This window comes from Pipistrellus kuhlii, unplaced genomic scaffold, assembly GCF_014108245.1.
Source record: "Pipistrellus kuhlii isolate mPipKuh1 unplaced genomic scaffold, mPipKuh1.p scaffold_m20_p_2, whole genome shotgun sequence".
Taxonomy (NCBI): domain Eukaryota; kingdom Metazoa; phylum Chordata; class Mammalia; order Chiroptera; family Vespertilionidae; genus Pipistrellus; species Pipistrellus kuhlii.
This window is the reverse complement of record NW_023425515.1, coordinates 105,587,558-105,609,722: the sequence shown is the minus strand read 5'-3', so window position 1 is coordinate 105,609,722 and position 22,165 is coordinate 105,587,558. Positions and strand designations below refer to the sequence as shown.

Here is a 22,165-nt window from a genome sequence, read left to right as displayed (position 1 = left end):
ATGAGATCAGGCCTCAACCAGCAGTCGAACATCCCTCTCACAATCTGGGCCTGCTGAGTCCCAACTACTCACTCACCCACTTGCCTGCCAACCTGATCACCCCCTAACCACTCCCCTGCCAGCCTGATTACCCCCAGTTTCCCTCCCCTGTTGGCCCAGTTACCCCCAACTGCTCTCCCCTGCTGTCCTGGTTGCCCCAAAATGCCCTCCCCTGCTGGCCTGGTCACCCCTAACTGCCCTCCTCTGCAGGTCCGGTCACCCCAAATTGCCCTGCCCTTCCAGCCCCCAACTGTCCTCCCCTGCAGGCTCGGTCCCCCCCAACTCTCCTCCCCTACAGGCCCAGTCTCCCTCAACCTTCCTTGCTGTTCCAATCGCCCCCAATTCCCCTCCCCTGCTGGCCTGTTTGCCCCCAACTGCCCTCCCATGCTGGCCTGTTCACCTTCAACTGCCCTCCCCTGCTGGCCATCTTATTGCAGCCATCTTGTGATGATGTGGGCACAGCCATCTTGTGACCACATGAGAGTGGCCATCTTGTGACCTCATGGGGGCGGCCATCTTGTGCGAGGATGTGATGGTCAATTTACATATTGCCTCTTTATTATATAGGATGGACTATCTTATTGCTTTTTTGCTTGTTAGGAGTGTCAAACTTTTAGTTTTCTTTTATTTCATTTCAGTTTTGAGCAGCTCAAAATGGCAGTTTCAAACCTGAAGAGGCAGGCTAACAAGAAGAGTGAGGGTAGCCTGGCCTGTGTGAAAGGGGGTCTTAGTACTTTCTTTGAAGCACAGGATGCTCTTGCAGGTAAGGTGACCCTGTGAGCCATCTGCTGTGGCTTCCACAGCAGAAACCTGATACTGTGTTTGCAGAGTGTTTACAGGGTGTGACACTCGGTCTGTGTTTATACAAGTAGAGATATAAAATGTACCCTAAATATTTGTTGCAGACTAGGCTGGAATCTCTTTGAAGGCTTGATACTTTAAATATTTGTTTCTGAGGTTTTTGTAGACCCATGGTACATGTGTGAAATAGGAGACCACTTTGCCTCTCCATAATGCCCAGTCTCCAGGGTCAATAAGAAATTAAATCCCAATGGGTTAAATTCTAGAATTTTAAAAATCCCTAGCCATCAATATCTTACACATGTGACTAATTCTATAAATGTGACCTATTGTGTGTTTAGTTTCAAAAAGACTGATAGCAACATAATACTCCTTAGCCATCACCCTACCAGTACTATCCACAATATTTAACTGTTCACCATGCATGTCCTCATCTGTATATGTAAGGGAAACTGACTGTATTAAATAGAAATAACATAGGTTTTAGACATTTCAGGGAAATATATTGGGTATGTTTCCCCCCCTAAAACTGTCTTTAATAAAAATCAACTTATTGTTTATCTAGTGAAAAGTAAAATACATTAATAAAAGTTAGCCCAGTTCTTTTAAAAAACAAAGACTCTTATAACCTGATACCTAGATATAGCTAAGTATTGATTTGACAAGGAAGCCACAACTTCTTCTATTCAGAAAGACTAAATTTTAAAATTATTTTATTCTTAAAGCACAGACATCCTTTTATTATTTTTAAAGTCCCTTCTTCCTGGGCCAAACTTCTGATAAGTGAAATGTGCATCTGGTACAGCTCTTTCCTTGCAGATCCAAGTAGGTTTTTGATGGGATAAAATGCAAATGCCCAGGATGGAACAGAGAAGTTAGGTAGGCTTCTTTAATAAATATTCCATGCCCCCTAATTTTTAAAAATATATTGTTGTAAATTCACAGAGAAATGGAGAGGGAGAGATAGAAACATCAATGATGAGATAGAATCATTGATCAGCTGCCTCCTACACACCTTCTATTAGGGACCGAGCCCACAACCCAAGCATGAGCCCTGATTGGAATCCAATCTTGAGCTCCTCGTTCATAGGTCTACACTCAACCACTGAGCAACACCAGCCAGGCTGTGCCCTTAGTTTTTGATGAGTGTGTTTTTCTTTGTGCTTATTGATATTCTAAGTTATCAATGTTATGTCCACAATAGAAACCTGAGCATATATGAACAGTTTAGTGTTATCAAGTAGAATTAAGTTATTAGTATCTATACAAATGATAATTTGCCATATATAATTAGCCATTCTCAAAGATTATTAAAATTATAATTATTTCACTTAGCAAAAGTATGTTTGACTTTCTACTTGTTTTAAAAAAATACATTTATTTATACATATATACTTTTGTATTTCTTTGTTTATGGTTTTACTTCTATAGATGGCCTCAGTCTTAGCAGATTTCAAGAAGTTTTATTTTGTGCATTAAATTTATGTGGTCTCATTTATTAGACATTTGCCCTAAAAGTTTAACAAAGAGCCATGGCCTGGTTGCTCACTTGGTTAGAACATTGTCCTATGCATCAAAAAGTACAGGTTTGATTCTTGGTCAGGTCACATGTCCATGTTGCAGGTTAAGTCCTCATTTGGGGCGCATATAGAAGGAGACATACTGATTTTTCCCTCCACGCCAATGTCTCTGTCTGTGTGCGCGCCTCTCTCTCTCTCTCTCTCTCTCTCTCTCTCTCTCTCTCTCTCTCTCTCTCTCTCTCTCTCTCTTCCCCCCCCCTCTTCCTTTCTCTCTTTAAAAATCCATAAAGGCAGGGAGAATTAAAAAGAAAGAAAAAAGTTTAACAAAGAAAATGGTGACCAACTACTAATAAGCAACTGACTATTCCATATAGAAAATGATTTTAATAGTAAATTTGAAAATTTTAAACACATATATCTAGCTTTTATATTTCTGTGATGTAAGTGAAATGCTTATTATAAACAGTAAATAATAAGAAAGAACTATTGTAATTCTATTGTAGAGATAATCATGTTAATATATTAATGTATTTCCCTTTGGGTATTTTCCCCCTTAGCTTAGATGAGTACAAAATTAAAAATATATATCAAGTTGTATATGTTAGAAATCTTTATTCTTTAGGTTGGTTCTCTGGGTATTTTAGTATATTTGATTTATTAGTAACTCATTAGAAAAATTTTTTAGTATCTTACGTGGAATTGATCTATAATTTTAAAAAATGCTAATTACTGGTCAGGCTTTAGTTTTATTGTTATACAGAATCATATGAATCTATGTGTACATGTTTATATTGTTCTTTGAAATGGGTTATATAGATTAGGAATTATGTGTTGGAAATTTGAAAGAGCTAATACATTGAAAGAGCTAATAAATTGCTCGAGTAATTTATTTTACTTTTTATTATGATAAATTTCAAACATGTTTAAAGTGGAGAAGATAGTTATCCCCATCTACCTATCATCTAGATTTAACAATTATTCATATTTTTCTATCCTTGTTTCATCAGTGTTTTTTTGCGGTGGGTTGGTCGGTTGGTGTTTTTCTGATCCCTTGTGGTGAAACTCAAATAGCGTGACATTTCTGTCTTACATACTTTAGTATGAGTCCCCACTCTCCTCAGGGACATTTACCTACCAAACAGCAATGCCATTATCACAGCTAACAGAAGTTTTAATAATTACTTACTATCATCTAATTCCCAGTTCATATTAAAATTTCCCCACTTACCCTCCAACTTTTTTATTTTGGCCAAATGAAGATCCAAATAAGGTCCAGGTATTTCATTTTTTTTTTAAGTTTCTTAAGCCTCTTTTAAAGTAACTGTCTCCCCCCCCCTCCCCATGCCAATGATTTATTGAAGAATCAAGGTTATTTGTCCTGTAGGATATCCCATAGTCTAGATTTGACTGATTATTTTCCCATGGTGTCATTTAACTTATTTTAGTCTATTCTATAGTTTGAATTTACCTATTTGAACATTAGTAAGATTCACTTTCAACATTTTTTACTACATGTGGTAGTGAGCATGTGCTTTCTACGTGATCACATCAGGAGGCCATTAGTGTCTACTTGTTCCTTCTGTAGGACACTATGATGGACCATTGGATTCAAGTGAAGTGAGCACTGGCAGATATATGTATATACCCATTTATTTATTTTTAATTTCTACTCTCCCTATGTTTTATTTATTTTTGTTTGGGTTATCCCAAAATTCTCTTTTCATCAAGATTTTCATGTTTTTTAGCATCGTATTATAATTTTTAAATTATTTAAAATTTATGTTCTAGGCCCTTCTCATTATCAACTCAGTTTATTTGTGTGTTCTTCCTTTATTTACCTTGTTAGTGATGCCATTTTTGTGTTTTCAGGATTTGAAATGTGAATTTTTCTTTTTTATCTAATTATAGTAGACTTGTTTCATAAATTTAGTTTTAGTTTTACAATATTATGAAAGTAAATGTGTTTCTTAATATATGTCAGTTTTCTGCAACTGTGCCAAAGATAGAAATGGGTGGGGTAGGGCATGTTCTCTTCATAGCACTCTGATATATTATTAATGCCCAATTTAATTACATTAATTAAATCTAAGTTATAATAAACCTGGCAGTCAGATCTTCCTCTTCAGTTTTTAAAAAAATGTATTTTTATTAATTTCAGAAAGGAAGGGAGAGGGAGAGGAAGAAAAAGAGAGAAAAATCAGTGATGAGAGAGAATCATTGATTGGCTGCCTCCTGCACACCCCACACTCCTCCTGCACACCCCACACTGGGTATCGAGCCTGCAACCTGGGCATGTGCCCTGATCAGGAATTGAACTGTGACATCCTGGTTCATAGGTTGATGTTCAACCACTGAACCATGCTGGCCAGGCTGATCTTTAAATTTTTATGCTCTGGTCATTCCCCCCCCCCCCCTTGTGTTTATTTTAATTAGAACTTGACAAGAATGTCTGGCATAACTAATCTGCCCATGTTAATCTCAGTGTATTTATTATAGGTTTTCCTTTACTGTATCCTACAAAAATATTTCTAGTATCATATATTTCACTTTTCCCGTGGCTGTCTCTGCTATTCTTTCCCAGTTCCTTGAAGTCTTGATGAGCCATGGTTTCTTACTAGCTACTGCTCACAGCAGTCCTCTCAGGTTATGCTGATGTTCATGGAGTTTCTCCCAACATTAAAGGCCTTCTGTCTGTGCTTCTTCAATGGTCTCAGATTATCACCTTTATTTCGGTAACCATTTTCCTAACTGCCCCTTAAACTTGTCATCTGTTTTTTAATAGTAAGTCTAGAATTAGCACTGTTTTTTTAGGACAAGTATGGGCTCAAACTGTATGAACTATTTCTTTTTTTGATATAATAAAGAGTAACAGAATAAAGAGACCAAAACAGAGTAACTAAACACGTTACTTAGTACATAATTGGTTCGCCCTTCATTATTACTTTTATTACTGCTGCTCCAGATAGTTGGAAGCCATATTGATTATTTGGCACATTAAGTTGTTAGTATCTATTAATGTATGAAGGCAAGTATCCTATATAATAAAAGGCTAATATTCAAATAGACCAAATGCCAGAACGACCAGTCGCTATGATATGCACTGACCACCAAGGGGCAGATGCTCAACGCAGGAGCTGCCCCTTGGTGGTCAGTGTGCTCTCAAAGGGGGTGCCCCACTCAGCTAGAAGCTTGGCTCATGGTTGGCGAGCGCAGTGGCAGTGGCAGGAGCCTCTCCCATTTTGGTGGCAGCACTAAGGATATCCAACTGATAGCTTAGGTCCACCTCTGGGGTAGGGGGAGTGGGCCTAAGCCAAAAATTGGACATCCCCCGAGAGGTCCTGTACTGTGAGAGGGCATAGGCCTGGCTGAGGGATTCCCCCTCTTCTCCCCCTGAGTGCACGAATTTTGTTTACCAGGCCTCTAGTGGTTATATAAGACCCAATTATCTGAGTGAGAATCCTTTAGTCTTCTATGTAATAGGTGCAATTATATTATTATTTGTTTTTTTCCAATATAACTGAGAAAGGAAAGGATTCACAGATTACTTAAACAATTTAAATAGAATTCATATATATTTAGCCACTCATACAAATTTAGTAGAAGAAGTAGTAGAAACTAAATGTTTGAAAAGCTATTCACAAATTTAAATTATTAATACATCTTACCCTAATCCTTCCTAGACTTTTCTTTTAGTAAATATGATGCTCAGAGGTTGGCACATAGGCCAAATAAGGCCAGCCTTTGTACAGGCCCAGGAGCTAAAACATGCCTATGTTTTGCAAGGGTGTTTTTTGTTGTTGTTGTTGTTTTAAAGAATGGGAAGAGAAGAAGAAGACTTTATAGAGGCTCATTATGGCCCACAAAGTATTTACTCTCTGGTTTTTTGTAGAAATAGTTTGTCAATCTTGGACCTACCTAGTTTGAATATTTTCATGTCACACAGGCTAGTAGTAACATGGGAGTTAGAGTAGATACACCACAGTGTACCTGACTCTGAACCCTTAGGGACATTGCCATACATGCCATTTCTTAGTGTCTCATTTAGTAATGTCATTATATAAATGCATGGACACATATGATAACTTTGATTGAATTTTGCCTATCTAATGTCTACATTTTACTAGAAAGTTAAAATAATTTTAATGAATCAAATGAATCAATCATTAAAATAATTTTAATGAATCAATCAAAATAATTTTAATGAGTTTTTCTACCGTGTTTCCCCGAAAATAAGACATCTTCCGAAAATAAAACCTACTTACAGGTTTCCTTCTGAGTGAAATATAAGGCATCCCCCCGAAAATAAGGCCCTTCCCCCAGGCTAAACATGAGAGATTTGGTCCACTGATTCTGAAAGAAATGGAGTCACAAGAAATTCACCAGGAAATTCAGGAATTGGATTGTTATGATGATGTTCCAGAAGATAACATGATTGTCATTGAATAAATGAGTAAATTCTTAATACTGTAGGATTCACAGTTTGTCTGGTTTGTGTTGACAACTACCATACTACCGTACCGTATACAGGTAATAAATTTCCTTTATTTTCATTTAACAATAAATGTGTACCGTATTCTTTTTCATGGAAAAATAAGACATCCCCTGATGTCTTAGCGCATCTTTGGGAGCAAAAATTAATATAAGGCACTGTGTTATTTTCGGGGAAACAGGGGATAACTCTGATTTTTTTTTAATAGAACTTTTATATGCATACTTTTTTTGTTTCCCAAATATAAATTTATGGCATTAAATTGCTTCAAGTTTCAATACATTAGAAACAAAACAATCCTCGAGCCACATCATGTACCATTTTGCTTATTGAGTTATATCATTTAAAAGTGTTTTAGATAAATAAAAGGTCAAGTGAGCCAAACATTGGTTATTTGGTTTAATTTTCTGGAAAATAGGATATCCTTTATCAGGTCCCTGTGTCTCTCAGTCCTCATGCTTGGCTGACAGCTTGACAGTGGCTCTGCTGTGGTGGAATTGGTTGTCAGGAAGCTGCTTTGCCACCAGAGAGGGGCTGTGCACTGAGCTGGGGGTGAGAGGAAGCCAGGCTCACCTTGTCTTGATCTGCTGATCAGTGATGGGTTTTGTTAGCAACAGAAAATGTTGGCTCCATGATTTCCTTTAATGCTAATTTTGATGTAGAAACTAGGGTCACTATAAGCTGTCATGTCTCATTGCCATGGACAAACTCCATGCTGTGCCTGCTTAGTGAAATGCAAGAAGTGCCAACTGGCTGGTCAGAAAATTATAACAACATTTAAATAAATAGTATGAATAGATTTATTTGTATTGAACATGGAAGTATTTCTAGTTTCACTTTATAATATTTGGACATTTTTATCTCCAAAGTTTTTAAAAGAAATACACTCTTTTTTTCTTAGATAGACTTTTTCCCCCTAGATATCTGCCTCCCATGACTGGCCAGGTTGAGGTAGAACCAGTAAGTTCCTTTAGGAAAGAGTTGGAGAATAGTGGACATAAGAGTGATGTTATTAGTAAGTTAGTGTCTTGCATTTGAGTTTTTGCTACAGCAACTTATGCGGAAGAAAAAAATTCTAGGTGTTATAGCAGCTATTATTTTTGAGAGAGGTCATTTTATTTGCAACTGAATTCACTTCCCAACTGACATAATAAGTCTATTATTTTTATTTTAAAGATGTGAAAATAGAGACTTAGTTGATGCTGTTCAGATAGATGATTTTTTGTTTGTTTGTTTGTTTTGGGATCAGACCGCTTGAGTTCAGATTTTGGGGTTGGCTTTGAGACTTCTGCCAAATTATTTATTTTCACTGAGCCATCTGTGAAATAGAAATAATAGTAGAACATGCAACATTGGCCTCTTACAATGCAGTATGCATTAGAAATATCATAGGGCTTAACTTATGGTCATGGCTAAATTAATGTGTGGCTTGCCATTTTTTTATTATGTCACAATTTTAAATTTGAAATTATATTTGGTTACTTTGATTTGAAAATTTCCTAAGTGCTTCACCTGAGCTTGATTTGCTCTGTTTGAAACCTCCCCTTTTTAATAGATTATATCAGTGGTCGACAAACTGTGGCTCACAAGCCACATGCGGCTCTTTAGCCCCTTCCACAAAATATCACGGCATGGGTGAGTCTATTTTAAAGAACTGGTGTTAGAAGAAGTTTAAATTTAAAAATTTTGGCTCTCAAAAGAAATTTTAATCGTCGTACTGTTGATATTTGGCTCTGTTGACTAATGAGTTTGCCGACCACTGGGCTAAAGAGTTTTAAAATATAAGTGATTTCCTGATAATATTTATATGAGTTATGTGTACATATATGAATATTGGCAAAAAATGCCAATGTAATTTCTACATCCACAAATTGATGTTTTAGAAGATGTCACTAGATATTTCTTTGGAACTTCCAGTGAAATAATTATAGTATGAATAGTAGTAAATGAATAATATATATTTGGCCATGTTATGTCCCAAGACTGAAATTAAATATTTTTATCTTGATATAATTCAAATAGTAGTATTTCTAATATGCAGGGTTTTTTTTCTTTTTGCATTTTATTTATGAGAAATCATAATTTGAAAACAAGCCAGTATACTTCTAAGTACATAAAATTTGCCATAAAAGAGACCACTATAAAAATAGAATGCAGATAATGAACCGAGAAATAAGTATAACTTTCCTATGACCAAATATCAAAGATATTATTTACTTAAGTCTTACTTTTCTTTTGTAATTAAACTGTTGTTACCTCTCAACATTCAGGATCACATGATTATGTGTGTAATGTACTATTTTAATAGCATGAAACTATAAATAATTTAAACTGGTGTCTCTTGGTTACTCTGCTGAGTTTATGCAGAGTTTTTGCACATTTGTGCTTTTTTCCATCAGTGAAAATAGTACAACCATTTTGAAAATTGTTTAAAAGTGTCATTTCAATGTAATGTATTTCCATCCATTTAAAAGCCTAAATTTTAACTAGACATTTTGTTGTAGCCATCCATCAAAAACTGGAAGCAGATGGAACGGAAAAAGTAGAAGGATCCATGACGCAAAAACTGGAGAATGTTCTAAACAGTAAGTTTTGCTCAACTACCCGAAACTATTTATGGACTTTATAACAAGCTTTAATATAGTTCTTAGATTTGGTTACACAGAACAAGGCAATAAGTTTCATTTTAGTATTTATTTCTAAATAATCATGATTTAATTAACATAAAGGGGAATAAAAACATTGAAAATGTATATATTGGGGGGGAGGGTTACATTTTATTTATGAGAAATTATAATTTGAAAACAAGTCAATATACTTCTTAATAAGTAAAATTTGCCACCATAAAAAAGATGACTATAAAAATAGCATCTTGAATTAAAGACAAAAAAGCACTGACTCAGTAGCCAGGAATTTTTTTTTTTTTTTAATATATCTTATTGATTTTGTACAGAGAGGAAGGGAGAGAGAGAGAGAGTTAGAAACATCAATGAGAGATAGACGTCAATCAGTTGCCTCTTGCACACCCCCCTACTGGGGATATGCCCACAACCAAGGTACATGCCCTTGACCGTAATTGAACCCAGGACCTTTCAGTCCCCAAGCCAACGCTCTATCCATTGAGCCAAACTGGTCTTGGCAGTAACCAGGAATTTTATTGATCAAAAACCTGAAAAAACACATTAAAGTATCTACCAGTGTTAATACTTATAGATGCTTATGTGTCATTTATTTATACTTAACCATTTTCCAAAACAAATTTAAGGCAACTGCATAATTAAGAGTGTTTCTAACTCTGAGATATTTTGTAAAAACTCTAAGTCTGGGGAAACTGACACATGCAGAATTCGGAGATCTATCCACCTCCCTTTATATCTTTTTTCTGATATACTTGCTCCCAGGTACTTACAATACTGATTTGAAAGAAATTCATCAGATGAATCAATTCCTGTTTTAATATTGGTGACTTAAAAATAAATTACCCTCTTTCATGCATATAGTAAACATTTGATAAGGAGTACTAATGTTCAAAGGAATCCCCTTGTTTGTTAAAATAAGTATAGCCTATGATTTTTCCATAGTAGGGTTAAGAATAACTAAAGAAATTAAGAACCATCTCATTAAATCTTTAGTGATTTTATGAATGCAGAACTGTGATATCAACTCAGTTTTTGCACTTGTAGTTTAATTTATTTCCATGAGCACAGTTTAATGAGCTTTTTTTGGTAAATATTTGTTCGTAAATCTATGGATCTCTGATAAGTATTTTTTAGAAGGAAGTTTAATTTGACATAAGATTTCTTTGTTAGTAGAATTTGAGGACTTAAATTTCCTCCTAAATTTATGAGTTTAACAGTGCTTTAAATATTTTCCTCTGGTTGTTATTATTTTGCCTTGATGTTTTGCCTTGTTTTTGTCTGAGAACCATGTCACCAACTTGGCTGAAATGAATATATTCTTAATTTAATCAAAATAAACATTTATTAGAGCTATTTCTATATTAGCATAGTCAAACATATTTAAGGTCATGGAAGAATGTTGTTTTCACTATAGGAATTGTCAGTGAACTACGCTATTTGTAAAGAAAGTAAGATTATTTCGTTAACTTTTCAAAAGTGATTTGTAGGAACAAGTTGACATAGTAAGTATATCATTGTTATCAGTAAAAGAAAATAGAATCTTATTAAGATTTTGAAAAAATTAAATTTGTTTTAAGTGTTAGGTTTAGCATAGTGTGTTACCATAATTTTTTTCTTTTAAGTAATAGTTTAGGAAATCCTCCCTTCATACGTGTGGTATAAAGTTTGTAAGGGAAATCATTTTACTTCTATTGCTTTATAACCACAACCTTTTCTAGAAATGTGTCATACTTTCTACTGAAGTTTGTTCTTTTTGAATGAAGTTGTGCTTAGCATAAATGGTTACTTCTTTATGAGACTCTCAAGACTTTCTGGTGTAAATTTTTTCTTAAAATATATTCTTTATAGCGGTACCTTTTTTCTAGAATCATTTTTATCAACTTGATGTTGATGTTTACTACCTTATGATATAGTTTTTCTAATTCAATTTGACCAACATTTATTTAAGACTGGTTGTGTAGACAAAACCTGCTCAGTCCAGTGTGGGGTACACAGCTGAAAGAGGTGTGGCTCCAGCCTTGCAAACATGTTCTACGTCTAGAGAGGTATGCCATAGTTACCCAAGACTTCAGAAGCTGTGTAATTGGGTAATCAAAAGAAAAATTATAGAACTACTACAGAAAATTTAGTTTCATTTCTTTGGAAAGGTAGGAAGGATTGATAAGTATAACTGTAGTGTAGTTTACTTAGATTATTGTTAATGCTTTAATTTTGCATATAATCACATATTCAATTAATATGCATTTTTCTTGAGTTATTTTAAATGGAAGTTTTTAAAATTTGGGCAACTTTTCTCACTGTAGATTAATTTTTAATGTATAATGTTAACTATAAGAAACTTTGTCCATTTTATTAAGAATTACCAGTGCTGCCGAAACCGGTTTGGCTCAGTGGTAGAGCGTCGGTCTGTGGACTGAAAGATTCCAGGTTCGATTCCGGTCAGGGGCATGTACATTGGTTGCAGGCACATCCCCGGTAGGGGGTGTACAAGAGGCAACTGGTCGATGTTTCTTTCTCATTGACGTTTCTAGCTCTCTATCTCTTTCTTTTCCTCTCTGTAAAAAATCAATAAAATATATATTAAAAAAAAATTACCAGTGCTAAAGCCTTTCATTGAAATTCTTTTGTTTTCACTGACATGTGTTTTACAGATTTGCCTTTAACTTAAAATTTTCTTCTTGATTTCAAGCAACTGATGAAATGATGACTATTATTTATATCAACTTTGTATATCAAGTTTTTTTTTGTTTTGTTGTTTTATCTATTCCAAGAATATAGAGTATGACTATCCCATAGAACTTCTGTAGAGATGGAAATGTAGCTGTTGAGGATTTAAAATGTAGCTAGTATTAGAGAGGAGTTGAATTTTTAATTTTTATTTAACTTGAACTAATTTAAATTGAAATAGCTCCATGTGGCTAGTAGCTACCTTATTGGACAGTGCGAGTATAGACAATGTCATATAAGTATTTGTAGTAGAAGCTGTGGTAGTGATAGCTAAAACATTTGCAGTGTTCATAAATATTTTATGTATATTTAGTCCTCTTAATAACTCTGAGATTTGTACTATTATCTCCCTTTTAGTGATGAAAAAAACCTGAAACCCAGAAAGATCAAATGAGTTACCTAATGGCATATAAATAATAAGTGGTAGAGTTGTGATTTATGTCTAGAAATCTGGCTCCAAATTTATAATTTAAACTACAGATTGACCTTGCTGTGCATGGTTTTGATATGCATGAATTGCTTGAATTTCAGTTACCACAGTCCAATTAAATATACCTGTTCCCCCAAAACACTGTTCAAATTTTAGTTACTACAATATATTTGCTATAATTGCATAAAGTACAAACTCAGTTGCTAGCTCTTCAAATATGCAAGTGATCTGTGACCAGTTTGTCTCTTCCAAGTCCATTGGTGACATGTGTTGTCAGTTAGAAAAGTGGGCAGTTGTGTGGCCTCCTTGTCTCCCAGAGATAGTAAACTCACATGACATTTTACAGAAATGGATATTAAAAGAGAGGGTTGACTCACAAAGATGATGAAGATGTTTCACAGGAAGTGATGCCTAAAGGAACACTCAGATAATCTATGACATTGAAAGTACAAGGGATAAACTTAGAAAGGAGTATGACAATTTGCCAATGCATAGAAAATGTTCTTGATTCATGCAAATCCTATATAATAAAGAAGTAATATGCAAATTGACCATCTCTCCAACTCACAAAGATGGCCACCCCCATGTGTACACAAGATGGCTGCCACAAGATGGCTGGCAGGGGAGGACAGTTGGGGTGACCAGGCTGGCAGGGGAGTGGTTAGGGGCAATCAGGCAGGCAGGCAGGCAGGCAGGCAGGCAGGCAGGCGAGCGGTTGGGAGCAGTCCTGGATTGTGAGCGGGATGTCCCAGATTAGAGAAGGCACAGGCTGGGCTGAGGGATGCCCCTCACCCCCATTCATGAATTTTGCACCCTGGGCCTCTAGTTTTACAATAAAACTTGAGATGAGAAAGGCAGCATCCAGTTTCAGCTGCACAGTCGTTTTTGCAGGACTGCACACCAAACAGAGTGAGGCTTGTACTGGCCAGTACCATCTCTCTAAGTAGAAAGAGTATTGAGCACTGATTCAGAGGCAGAGTTTTAGTCCTTTCTCTATAAGCATTTATTGAGCACCTATTAGTTCTATCCCAGCAATCTGAAGATAAAACATAGGCTTTACTTTTCAGACTGTATAGTTTAGTGCAGGGATCTTCAAACTTCTCTCATTATGAGAATCACCTGGTGGAGGTGTTAAAACACAGATTCCTGATAGCACTTCTTATAGTTGGGATCCGGGAATCTGTGTTTTAACAACTCCACCAGGTGATTCTCATAATGAGAGAAGTTTGAAGACCCCTGGTTTAGTGGAAAATACAGACAAAAATCAGTGAATAGATTGTGGTGTGATCATCCTCTGCATGTGGTAATCCTGGAGTACATCTAGGAGACCTAATTGAAAATGGAGTGGAGAGAATATCAGGGGAAGGTCCAATGAGTTTTAAAAGTGGATTTGGAAGTAGCCAGGCAGAAGAGGTTGGTGGGTGGGCAGCTAAGTGGATGAAGGTTGTCCCAAGCAGAGCAAACTGCGTGATGAAAGCACTGGTTTCAGAAAGGAGATGGGCTGCATTCCTATACCCAGGATCCAGCATAGCTTGTGTGCAGAAGTGAGAGGTGAGGGTGCCAGATGGAAGAGTGTCTGCTCATGACAAGCTTTCTACTGGGTTTGGGATTTGTCTTAATCCTGAACACTGAAATATTGAATGATTTTCAGTTAGGGAGTGCTGTTAGAACTGTTCAAAGAACATTCTGCCCTTTGTATAGACAAAGGATTAGAAGGGAGCTAGACTAAGAGAAGCCCGGGTAGAAGGTACAGTTGTAAGAGTAAAGTGCTAAGGAGAGGTGATGAAGGTAGAGTGAATGGCAGGTGGGAGATGTTAACGAGATGAGAAAGGCAACATCAGTTACTGGTTGAAGTGAAAAGAAGAAAAAGGAAGTAGTCAGTGATTACTTCCAGATTTCTGGCCACAAATGGAGGAAGAAGGGTATGTTTGGGACATGAGAAAAGTAGAGAGAAAAAAATTCAGTTTGATTTATAACATGTTGAGTTTGAGATTCCTGAGGGTTGTACCCAAGAATATTTTTTTCTCTCTCAATACCTCCTAGCTTTGTCACAAAATGAGCAAGTTGAAGGACCTCTCTGTGTTTTCAGTTGCCTGCACTATAAAATGGGGATAAATATTGTGCTTATCTCACAGGAACATGAGTAAGTTTAGATGAATTAGCAATTGATATATGTTTTCAGAACAAGAATTTGGAATAATTAATATAAACTTTTAAGACAAGCACCTAGCATAGAGTAAGTACTAGATATTACATGTGTAGTATATGTTTATCCACCCACAAAGGCTTCTCCAAACTCCTTCAATATTATAAGGGATCCATCAGTGCTAAAATGTTTTTTTCTCCCTCCATGAAATCTTCATTCTTTTCATTCCACTTCCTTTGCTGTTTCTAAAGGCAGTTAAACTAAGGGTGTGAGAGTTGATTGTCCACCGAGTAATCTTTTCTCCACTGTCATGTGATGAAGCCTGACCAACCATCTGCCTAGACTCGGGGCCCTATTCCTGTGCTCCAAGCCTTTTAAAGCTGATGTGCTCCTGACACTGTCCTTCTCAGCTCTGCTCTCAGGGTTCACTCAACGGGAAATCTTCAGGGACTAAGTTGGTCTCATAGGGTGTCACAAGAAATGCTCTCATAGTTTCCCTTTAAGTCAGTGAGGGCTGACTGATTGAACTGTCTCCCCCAGGTAAACAGGTATTCATCTTTTGAATTGCTCAGAATAAAGGACTTCTTTGTGATGGGTAAATTCACAAAAAAATTATTGTATGTGTAGTTAAAAATATGTGTAAAGGTTCGTTTTATGCTAACAGACATAACTTAAGATATAGATTTGGGACTCAGCAGCATAGAGATGGTAGTTCAATGAACAGGACTGAATAATTTCACCCTAAGTACTATGTGTAAAATTGAAAGAACAAAGTTAAGGACTTGAAACACTAAGGAATATTAGAGTCAAGTTTGTGAATAAGGAACTACTTTTTACTTGTTATAACGGTAATTGTTTAACAACTGACATGCCAAAAAGGAAAAAAACAAAAAACAAAAAACAACTAGCACTAATATTAGCATTTCCAATGTGTAAATCTTCTCATCATGATTGATTTCAAGCTACCAACCTGACATTACTGAACCAACTTTCCCTCTTTTCTCATCTCTAAGATTCCATTCTGTGTACTTCATGTGGTGCTATATAATTCAAGTGTCCGAAATGGCTCTCTAAATAATCATTAACTATTGCTGATGATGCTATTCATGTAATATCATTATGTTATACATGGAAACCTGTCTTACCATTTTCTGCTGTCTGTTTACAGAAAATGAGACATATACAATAAATATGTTGCTAGGTCTCATTGTGGTCTTGGTTTTAGTATGAATTTAAGTCTACATTTTTAAGTTACCTTAAATTACCAGATACTTTAACGTTTCCTAATCTCATTTAACTTGCGTATTCCTTGGATAAATTGTGTGTGTGTGTGTGTGTGTGTGTGTGTGTGTGTGTGTGTGTTTTGTGGGTAGGGTACTTATTGCATTCTCTCCACAATCCCCTCAACTCACATCAAGCAGAGATCACAGGTTAAAAATCACTTCTGTGACATACTGTCTCAGGTGTCAGTGCCATGAAAAGGACTAATAAGTCACTTCAAAATAAGAGAAAGCATGTTTGCTTTAAAAAACAACATGCTTGAAATTGTAAGACAGCATTAGAATTACATGACTGGTTTTTCTATATGATAGGAGTTCCTGGCACAAAGGAAACATTTTTTTTTTTTCTTTGTTGAAGAAATAGGTGAATGGTAAGGAATGAGTTTGATTGGTTAGTGTGCAGTGCTGCAGTGACTTTTCTTCCCATCTTTTCACCCAGCTTTATTGAACTGCAGTTGACTTGTAATATTGTATATAAGTTTTGTGTATTATCTCATATGTAGATACTGCCTCCATGCTGATTTGCTATACTTTTATATTATAGTATGATGACTGCTTTAGCTTTAACTGGCATCTCCATCATGTCACAGAATTCTGTTTTTTGTTTTTGTTTTGTGGTGAGAACATTTGAGATTTACTCACAGCAACTTTCAAGTATATAATACAATGTTATTAACTGGATCCCCAGAATGTATTCATCTTCTTACTGGATGTTTGTACTTGGATCAACATTTCTTCATTCCCCCGCCCTCTAACCCTCAGCCCCTGGTAACCACCCATTCTATTCTCTGTTTCTATGAGTTCACCTATTTTAGAGTCTATATTTAAGTTATACCATGAAGTATTTGTCTTTCTCAGTATCTGACTTACTTAGTTCACTCTCATAATGTCTTGAAAATCTATTCATGTTATCCCATCTTACACTGAAGAAAACCCTATTGTTCAGTCAGCCCAACTGTAATGGTGGCAGCCACAGTGTTACTATAGCAGCATTGCTGTTAGTGCTCTAGGTACATCTATAACTGAGACAATGACAGCCACTCTCCGTGGAACTTATGTTGAGAAAGGACCAGTTTCCAGCTAGACTTGCCCAGGGCTGGTAGTTCTAAGAGCAGGATTCGTTTTGCAAACTGCAAGACCCAAGTTACGGGTTTTTATGGCCATCTCATTCAGTTAGATTTGTTCTGTGGTTACACCCTGGGTGTTCAAAGCCCTGCCAAGTGCCTTAAAATTTGGATGTATAGGTGAGGATGTGGAGGTTTGGTACCGTGGGAGATTGTTTTAAGATGGCTGACTAATTGGCTTATTTGTGGTGTCATTTGTATGTGGACACTGCTGAGTTTAGTAGTTTCATTTTCTTCCTTTAAAAAAAAAAGTTAATTTATTGAGGTAACATCTCTACATATAAAAGTTAATATGCAAAGTGTTCTCTTGGGAGTTCAACCCTGAAACCAGTTTAATCACTTGCTATGATGTGCACTAACCAGCAGGGGGCGGTACAGAACATGGTGGGTGACTGGTGGCAGGGAACCTGATTGGCCCTGATCGCCAGTCAGGCCTAGGGACCTTACCCATGCCTGAATTTCATGCACTGGGCCTCTAGTTGATTAATAACATTATGTAAATTTCAGGTGTATAATTTTATAATGCAACATTGTGTGCTTCCCACCCAGTTTAATTTTCTTATTAGTGGCTCTTGAGAATATAGACATAAAATACATTTTGTGAACTGCTGGTAATTTTTATCTGCTTGCACAAATCTTGGTTTCACTGCTCTCATTTATTTTATTACTCGATATGATTGTCCAGTTATTAAAGAATGAACTCCCAATATTTTGTTGTGAGTGCAGTAAAATTCATAAAATAATAATAATTCATGGACAGAAATTATCTATAAATTAAGGTTATAATTTCTTTGCATAAATTAAAAATTTCCATGTATGTATATAAAATTTCAATATAGAAATTAAATTTACAATTTCTGCCTACAAATTTTCTCTATAAAATGTTTATATTTTATTTAATTATTAGTGGATTTTCTACCTGTACTTGTTTTTCATACGTTTTAGAGGAGTTAGTTGGTATTTTTTAATATTTTTAAAATAACATGAGCAAAATCTAATTTGGTATTTTTTAATATCTTGAAAATAATATGAGCAAAATCTAATTTTGAACTCACATACGTTTTGATCTAAATTTCTTCATTGTATATTAAAAAAGTGCTTAGGGATTTAGTATCCGTAGCTCACACATAAGTAATCAACCTTTTAAAAATATTTAATCTCTTTCATGTATCTATTCACTTAGCCTCAACTCATGAAATTTATATTTTTATATGATAAATAATAATTTTCATTGTAGGAAAATGTTTTAAATCTAATCAGGTTTGAAATGTTCTTTTAGCCACCAGTATGTGGTTGGTGGCAAGAAGAGAGTATGTTTTTCTCATCGTATAGCAGAAATTTAGTATTGGACATTAAATAGAATGTGATGAAAGCAGCTATTATGACAAAACTAAGTTTTTATATCAGGCTTTTATAATTTCAACAGAATTTAAACAATATTTAGATAAAACAGTTACATTATAAAGATGACTAACAGGATCAGCCCACCCACAGTGTGGAGTGGAAAATATGGCATGCAAGCCACCCAGTGAGGCTGAGGCAGTTTTTTCATCTTGCTTAAAGTATAGTCACTAGACCAGATAATGTAGAAACTTTTTATGTGCCATGATCAAACAGCTGAAAACACTTCATTCTTTTTCTACCCTCGTGGCTAATTAAAAGTAATTCATAAGTTGAAAAAGCTTAACTATTTTTGAACACAGTAAATTTCACTTTAGATAAAGCATCTCTTTCATTATAGTGATTCATATAGCTTGAGGTCTTTTAGGTTAGTTTGTGTATAATATAAGAATTAGTTATTTAAGAAATATTGATTAATGATATGTTAAAATTTGTCATTTTAAGATTTATGTAATTTTTTGTGCCTGCTATACAAAGAGGTAATTTTACCAAGAAATAGGATTGGTTCTGAAATATTTCTTTTGAACAGCTTTTCTATAAAATACTTTTCTTGTTTTGTGTATTACCACATATGTAGATATTGACTCCATGGAACTTAGTGTACTTGACTGTGCACATGTATATATGTGTGTGTTTTAACCTATTGTCTGAATTAATGAAATACCCAACTGGCCCATAATTGCTATAAAACTTAGAAGAGTGACTAAAATAATGTAAGTTCACATTGAAGAATTTATGTGGGCCTGATAAATATGCTTATTTTTAATTGGATACCATTCTTAACATTAAAAAAAAGTCTTAGTAGGCAAAATGGAAATTGTATTTTAGCAAACCATGAAAGATCTCCCTTATAGCTAATGTTTGAAAGTCTATGGAGTTTTAGTGTAAAGCTTCAATAACAATCTGACATTTTATTTCATATGTCCAGTTATACTTTTCTAAACAAAATCAATTTTTATCTAAGTTTGATCTTTTTCTTTTAAAATAGGAGCAAGCAATACTGCAGATACATTATTTCAAGAAGTATTAGGTCGAAAGGACAAGGCAGATTCCACTAGAAATGCACTCAATGTCCTCCAGCGATTTAAGTTTCTTTTCAATCTTCCTCTAAATATTGAAAGGAATATTCAAAAGGTAGAGTATGTATTTATATGCCAATGGTTATAGATATCATAAATTTTAAAATGTTGTTAAGATGTTTTTTATCTTAACCATATGTCTTCTTTATACTTTGCTGACAGTCTACAAAATATATATTTTTTTTATTTTAAAGGGTGATTATGATGTGGTTATTAATGACTATGAAAAAGCCAAGTCACTCTTTGGAAAAACAGAGGTGCAAGTTTTCAAGAAATGTAAGGCTTGTGTATTGCTTTTAGATCTCTTTCCTTTTACAGAAAGAATGTGGGATGTAATCTGCAAAGAACTTTACATGCTTTTTAATTTTTGTTGATATGGTGATCCTTTTAAATGTAAAACTATTACCTCAAAAATAACATAAGGCTTTTCTTACTATGATGTAGTGAAAATGAGCAACCACAGGTATAGGATTGGTTAGACTTAGATATTCTTTGCTACTTATTAACCATGATATTATTAAACATATTTTTCATTGGAAAGAGTCAATTATAGATATTTTATAGAAATGGGAACCTACATTTTAATCTTCCCTCTTCAGAAAGATTGAGGTATTTCTAAATTCTAACCCTACATTTAAAGTAAATGAAACAACTTTTGAAATGATCTCTAATGCTAAGTACAGAAAACAAAACAGTAAGAAAAGCCTAAAATTCCCTATGGTAATGCCTTATCAACTAGGAGAAATATCACAGGGCTTTATTATCTTTGTGTATCCAAACTCCATAAGGACTCAGAAAACTTGATTTTATTTTTATTGTAGTTAACTTATCTGTAGTGAAACGCACAGACAAATGTACACACCGCTGTAACCCACACCCCAGATAGAATGTTCTCTTCTCTCCAGAATGTTCCCTTGAGCCTCTTCATAATCCACTATTATAACCCTCAAGGCAACCACTGTTCTACTGTCTGTAATGTGATCTTAAGTTTCCATCCTGTAATTCTTATATATTTGTACCTTTTTAAAAATAGATTATGCTGAAGTAGAAACACGGATTGAAGCTTTAAGAGAATTACTTCTGGACAAATTGCTTGAGACACCATCAACCTTACATGACCAAAAACGTTATATAAGGTAAACTTTTTGCAAGAATTTTCACAAATCACATATATCTGTATAGTGCTGAATATATCATCTAACTCTTAAAGCTACTTTGGGGAAAATTAGGAGATTGATGAAATAATTAAAGGGAAAACACTTAGGAGTACCTATTGCAGAACACCAAAACTGTTTTGTGTACTATATATTTGCAAGTATTCACTGTTTAAGCTCAAGAGAATCCTTCCTATGTATTTGGGGAAAGGAAACGTAGCCTCATTGCTTAGTCACCTTTTCCGACTGCTCAACAAGGGCTTACCTAATCTAGCAGAATGATTGCACCTGGTGGGCACCCACAGGCCGCAGGCAGGAAGAGCTCCCTGTATTAGGAAATTCTCCATGCTTCAAGAGTGGGTCATAGTTTATAGGGGTGTCGAACTCAATCAGAGAAGGGGCCAAAATCTAAAATCCAGCCTAAATCGTGGGCCGAATGGTTTACTGAACAGTCATAAACTGTCATTGTGATGGAAACGCAGCGGAGTGCAGTGATGACAGCGCGGTGCGGGCCACATTGCAAGGCCTGGCGGGATGGATTTGGCCCGCGGGCCTTGTGTTTGACACATGTGGTTCAGCAGTAGAGAAAATTCTGAAAGGTTTTAGTCTTGAAAACTTAAAAAAAAAAAAGTAGCAGTAATATTGAAAGTGATGGACATCACTTCTATGACAAGAAGCAGTGTACCATAAAGGGAATTAGCTATTCACTTTGGGTAACTTGAGTTTTCTTTATCAGTTTATTAATCTTTGAAATGGACATGTTAACACAATCTATATCTCAAGGTAGTTGCAAAGACAATCACGAATACATTTAATAATTTAATATGGCACCAGGCACATAATAAAAGTCAATAAATTGTGTGTGTGTGTGTGTGTGTGTGTTATAGTGTTTATATCAGGATTTGGAGGCAAAGCATATAAATGTAAGCTATTATATCCATAATTTAAAACTATAAGTTTATTGTCTGGTGTCATATTTTGAATGTGACCTTTGTTCTCAGAATAAGCTATTTTTTCGACCAAATACCCTTTCCCTTAGTGAAATTTATTGAATATTAGGTAGTTATAAAATGATTATAGACTACATATTTTTATGCATTTGGCTGTTTTTAGTATGTGGCCATTGAAAATAATTCCCAAGTATGGAGAGATGGTCTGGTCTGAAAGCTGCTATTTTGTTTTGTTTTTTCATTTGTGGAGGTACAAGGGTCCACATGCAGCCCTCCTTGTTTCTAGTGATGCAGGAGCACAATAGAAGTATGAGCCATTGTCATAGTCAGCATTCGTGTTATCCAACAGGAAAGGGAAAGTAGACGTTTTGGAGTAGAGAATAGTA

General features: G+C 35.3%; 1 protein-coding gene across 8 annotated transcripts in view; it reads left to right on the top strand.

The window, feature by feature from the left end:
* Positions 1 to 22,165, top strand: part of EXOC2 (exocyst complex component 2) — a 250,127-nt gene that overhangs the window by 108,448 nt on the left and 119,514 nt on the right. For all 8 annotated transcript variants that reach the window (XM_036444761.2, XM_036444758.2, XM_045584201.1 and 5 more), the window contains 5 exons: positions 678 to 802; positions 9,354 to 9,434; positions 19,585 to 19,730; positions 19,870 to 19,951; positions 20,709 to 20,811. In XM_036444761.2, the coding sequence (XP_036300654.1) occupies positions 678 to 802; positions 9,354 to 9,434; positions 19,585 to 19,730; positions 19,870 to 19,951; positions 20,709 to 20,811 (537 nt within the window). The remainder of the gene's footprint in view (positions 1 to 677; positions 803 to 9,353; positions 9,435 to 19,584; positions 19,731 to 19,869; positions 19,952 to 20,708; positions 20,812 to 22,165) is intronic.